The 3,983-nt window shown below is 35.6% G+C and overlaps 2 protein-coding genes across 5 annotated transcripts in view; one reads left to right on the top strand and one right to left on the bottom strand.

Moving 5' to 3' along the window:
• The window catches only part of LOC117173179 (histone deacetylase HDAC1-like), a 151,579-nt gene that overhangs the window by 49,235 nt on the left and 98,361 nt on the right, over positions 1-3,983 (bottom strand). For 2 of the 3 annotated variants that reach the window (XM_033361602.1, XM_033361601.1), the window contains exons 2-3: positions 1,482-1,594; positions 1,187-1,307 (exon numbers count right to left, since the gene is read on the bottom strand). In XM_033361602.1, coding sequence (XP_033217493.1) covers positions 1,187-1,307; positions 1,482-1,556 — 196 coding nt within the window. In that variant the 5' untranslated portion in view covers positions 1,557-1,594. Of the gene's footprint in view, positions 1-1,186; positions 1,308-1,481; positions 1,595-1,817; positions 1,989-3,983 lie in introns of those variants that run through there. The other variant, XM_033361603.1, reaches the window with a different exon arrangement.
• LOC117173180 overlaps positions 1-3,983 on the top strand; it is a 263,371-nt gene that overhangs the window by 187,113 nt on the left and 72,275 nt on the right. The window lies entirely within an intron of this gene.

The following is a 3,983-nucleotide window of genomic DNA, read 5'->3' as shown; positions in this document are numbered from 1 at the left end:
ATTATATATATATTTATAACTAAAAGTTTGTCAAAAGGACAACCGCAGGATTTCGCCGGGAGCGGGTGCTAATCTGAAAAACTGCACCCGATCCCAGCGGAGTCAACATCGTCAACGTCGCAGGTGTTTGAGGATCATCGAAACGCCGAAAAGACTCAGCTAACTCGCTACTCCTAGTAAAGCCTTGACTCTGTTATTTACATTCTGCCGCCAGTTCTACCATAAGACGTTGCTGCGAGCCTAACAGCTGAAAAACTCAACTGGGAATCGCTTGCAGTCATTCACAAGAAATTAGCTGGGTTTTCTACAAGACTTGGATTGATCCAGAGGACTCCAGGATTTGTTGATCTACAGAGGATGAATGTCGTCCAATTCTCAGGCAATCCTGATGTCAAAGCTATATCGGTGCAACCAGTGCAACCAGTAGCCAGGAGAATTGCATACTACAAGAGACAGAGAGGCAGAAGCGTGATGCAAAAGAGCAGAGGGCTCATGGTGCCACTGTGAAAAACGCCCCTCTGGAAGATGACGCTGTTCCTTACCACACGATAATTTCTATATGAAATGTTTGCCATATCGTCGTATTGAGTTCATCGCAGACTGTAACTACCTAAGTCAAGGTCCTAAGATTTGATTTCAGCTGAAATGGTGCTGCAATTTTTCCAGCAGCGCGTGCATTTTGTAGAATGGCACCCACTCCCGATGGTATACTGCGTTTGTACTTATGGCAAGCTCGTAATATGCAGATTCTTGTACAAAAGACCGCAGAACATTACCCGCGTCTCCCTACATTATCTAATTCTATTAAAATATTTAGTTTTTACATAAATAAAATAAAGCATTTAGTATTTGTTTTTTATGTAGCGATTTCGATCGATAGGAACTGGTTTTAAATGTTTTGTAATTATAACTGTTTCGAATGTTTTAAGTAGTTTAAATCCATTCAGAGCAAGGTTATTTAAAAATAGATATGATGTTTAATTAAACACTAAATTAGAGGCTACAGAAATGTTTTTTTAACTCATTTTAAAAATTGGAGAGCCCTTCAAAAGGAATTAAAATGTTTACTTAATTATTCCAAACTGTTTAAATTCATTCACAAAACACAGATTATAAGATATAAAGTCCCGAAGAAAATGAAATTTTTTCAATTAAAGTTTATATTTTTAAATTATATGTTTCTCACATTTTTCTAAAACACTCCTAGTATAAGTAGACTCGTTGTAAGGAGTGACTGACTTCAGGAAATCGACGTACTCGGTGCTGTGAAACTTTTCCATATCTTCGTCAGAAGCTTTGAATGGACGCTAAGTATATACAAATAAAATTATGAGGGGAATTCTACAACCTTACAGTTACATCATATTAGATTTGGGAAACTAAAGAACATTTGGAACATCGTAATAACACTGGATGGAAAAATGGCCAACTAATATTAAGATTAAGCTTTCCGTTCTAATAAGATAAAAATCTTGACTTACGTAAACTTCCATTTTATTAAAAAGTCCATAGTTTATAATCAAATTGTGCGCCATTCGTATGCGTTGAGGCTTCATTGGATGCCTCTCTCCGTAGTAAAAATTTCCAATCTCTCCTGAAAAATAAAAAATTATAGATTCAAATAATTCACATAAAATTATATTATTATTGTCATAATAATTCATGCTATTAATATCATAAATATTTATTTATAAAACATTATATCAATCAACAAATAATATTTTTAATGTGATTACTTCATGAATTTATCATTTTTATTAATTTTATTTCAACTATACAATTAATTTAGCCCTGATGATATGCAAATCAATTCAAACCTGATGAATTGCATTCAATATCCTATTGCGAAATTTCAATTTAAAAAATCATCCGTGAATTGACTTGAATGCCTGCATCTGTAAGAATGGTATTATTGCTAAATGCGGCACGATTCAATAGATCGTACACCGCAAGGGTGCTAGTACGCGCAGTTTTGTGGCTTTAAGTTCAGTCAAACGTTGTTTACTTCAACTTCTGTGAAATGTAAACATCTCTTCAATTGCGACTCAAGAGGGAACCCCAGCACTCCACGTATCCGTACGTTCGTGTCAATAACATGCCCGCTTCCGCGTAGTCACTCGCTAGATGGATCATGTGACCATCAGTGGTGGGAGCTGCGGAAGTTGCGAGAGACCAGTATCTTGACTTGCAATAAAGGAAACCTGCAATAAACGAGTATTACAATAAACGCGGTTTGACTGTATAGGGCTGGGAAGTGACCAAAGTTGACGTTAAAATCATCTCATATATCGATATTGGCATGCCTTCTATTAAAAAATGGATACTGGTTAGAGGAGTGCGAGGAGGTAGTAAGAAGTGGGATCAGCATGGAGATATTGATGCATATAAGGGGGGATAAAAGGGCTGTTACATGGGTGAAGGGTGAGGGATTTTGGGTCAGATGGAGAGGAACTGAAGGAAGCAGGAAGAAGAATGGAGAAGGAAAGACTGAAAATAGGAGAGAAAGTAGATATAAGTAAAAGTTAAATATTGCAAATAGTAGATAACTATTAGATCTTATCCGCGGAGGCAAAGTTTGACAATACGAGGCAAATCGAGAAAGTAAGGACATGCGCGCGAAGCGGGGCAAAGCGAGGAAGGTAAAGCGATAAAAGCGAGCATAATAATAAATAATAAAATAATAAATAATAATAATAAATAAACCGACACTTTAAACGACTCCGGGAATCAAATGTACAATTTGTTATATTTCAATAATGATAAACGTTGAATCAAAAATGTCGGGTCAGCTTTTTGACTTTACGATTAAGAGATCGATTTCTGAGAAAAAAGCCTTTATCCAACATTCTTCAATTAAGTTTTTTTGTTTTTTGGGTATAATAATATTTGTTAAGACGCAATAAAATTAAATATTAAAAATTTATTGTTAAATTGGAATATTACTGATACTATCAGCATAACAAATGTCTGAAGAATATCATATAAATAATAAAGCTAATTTAGATATTTTAGGTTAAAAATGCATTTATCGAATGCACGTACGTAATCCTAGAATTAATTTAACTTTAATTTAGCATTTATATATTTTAGAACCCACAAAATTTAGATAAAAAATTAATTGTTTTTCAATTATTACTACGGCCCTACTGAAAATTCCTATATAGGTTCCTATATAGAAAACTACATAGGATCCTTTGTAGGATCCTACATCGGAACCTATATGTTTCACCTACAGGACATGACATAGGATCATATAAAGAATCCTATATAGGTTCCTGTATAGGATCCTATGTTGGATCCTGCATATTTTCCTGTATGGGACCATACCCTGATGCACGGTAGTATTCTATGGCACTTAATGCTGCGCAGCGGGTTTTTTGGTCCAACAGGAGCACCTAGAGACAAACGTACCATTAGGTACCAATGGATACCATTAGGTACCTTATTAGGGAGGGTCCTATACAGGCACCTATATAGGGTCCTATGTCATTTCCTATATGTGGCACCTATAGGCATGGGCGGATTAAGACCTTTCGGGGCCCGGAGCTAAAATAACGTTGGGGCCCCTTTAAGGCGGCTGGACTTAACATTTTACTTTCATTTAAAATTAGTTCATGATAAAAAAATTCAAAAATTTAATTGAAAAAATTTTACTAAAATTTTTTTTAGGACTTTATTATTTTTGTTTATAAGCGGGTTATTTTACTGTATATTATATGTTTTTCTTGGGGAGAAGGGGGCCCCCACTAGCGTGGAGCCCGGTGCTTCAGCACCACCAAGCCCTCCCCATGATCCGGCACTGCCTATAGGTGAAACATATAGGATCCTCTGCAGGATTTTTCAGTAGGTTGGGACGACATGATTAATGTAGTATTAATATGATATACGAGGGTAGTTCAATAAGTCCTTAGAATGAAGTATAAAAACAATTTTTTTTGGGTAAATTTTTTTTTATTTTTCAACTTAATCTCCTTGGAGCTCTA

This window comes from Belonocnema kinseyi, chromosome 5, assembly GCF_010883055.1.
Source record: "Belonocnema kinseyi isolate 2016_QV_RU_SX_M_011 chromosome 5, B_treatae_v1, whole genome shotgun sequence".
In the NCBI taxonomy this organism is placed as follows: Eukaryota; Metazoa; Arthropoda; class Insecta; order Hymenoptera; family Cynipidae; genus Belonocnema; species Belonocnema kinseyi.
The sequence above is the reverse complement of the archived record's forward strand: the minus strand, read 5'-3'. Positions and strand labels throughout refer to the sequence as shown.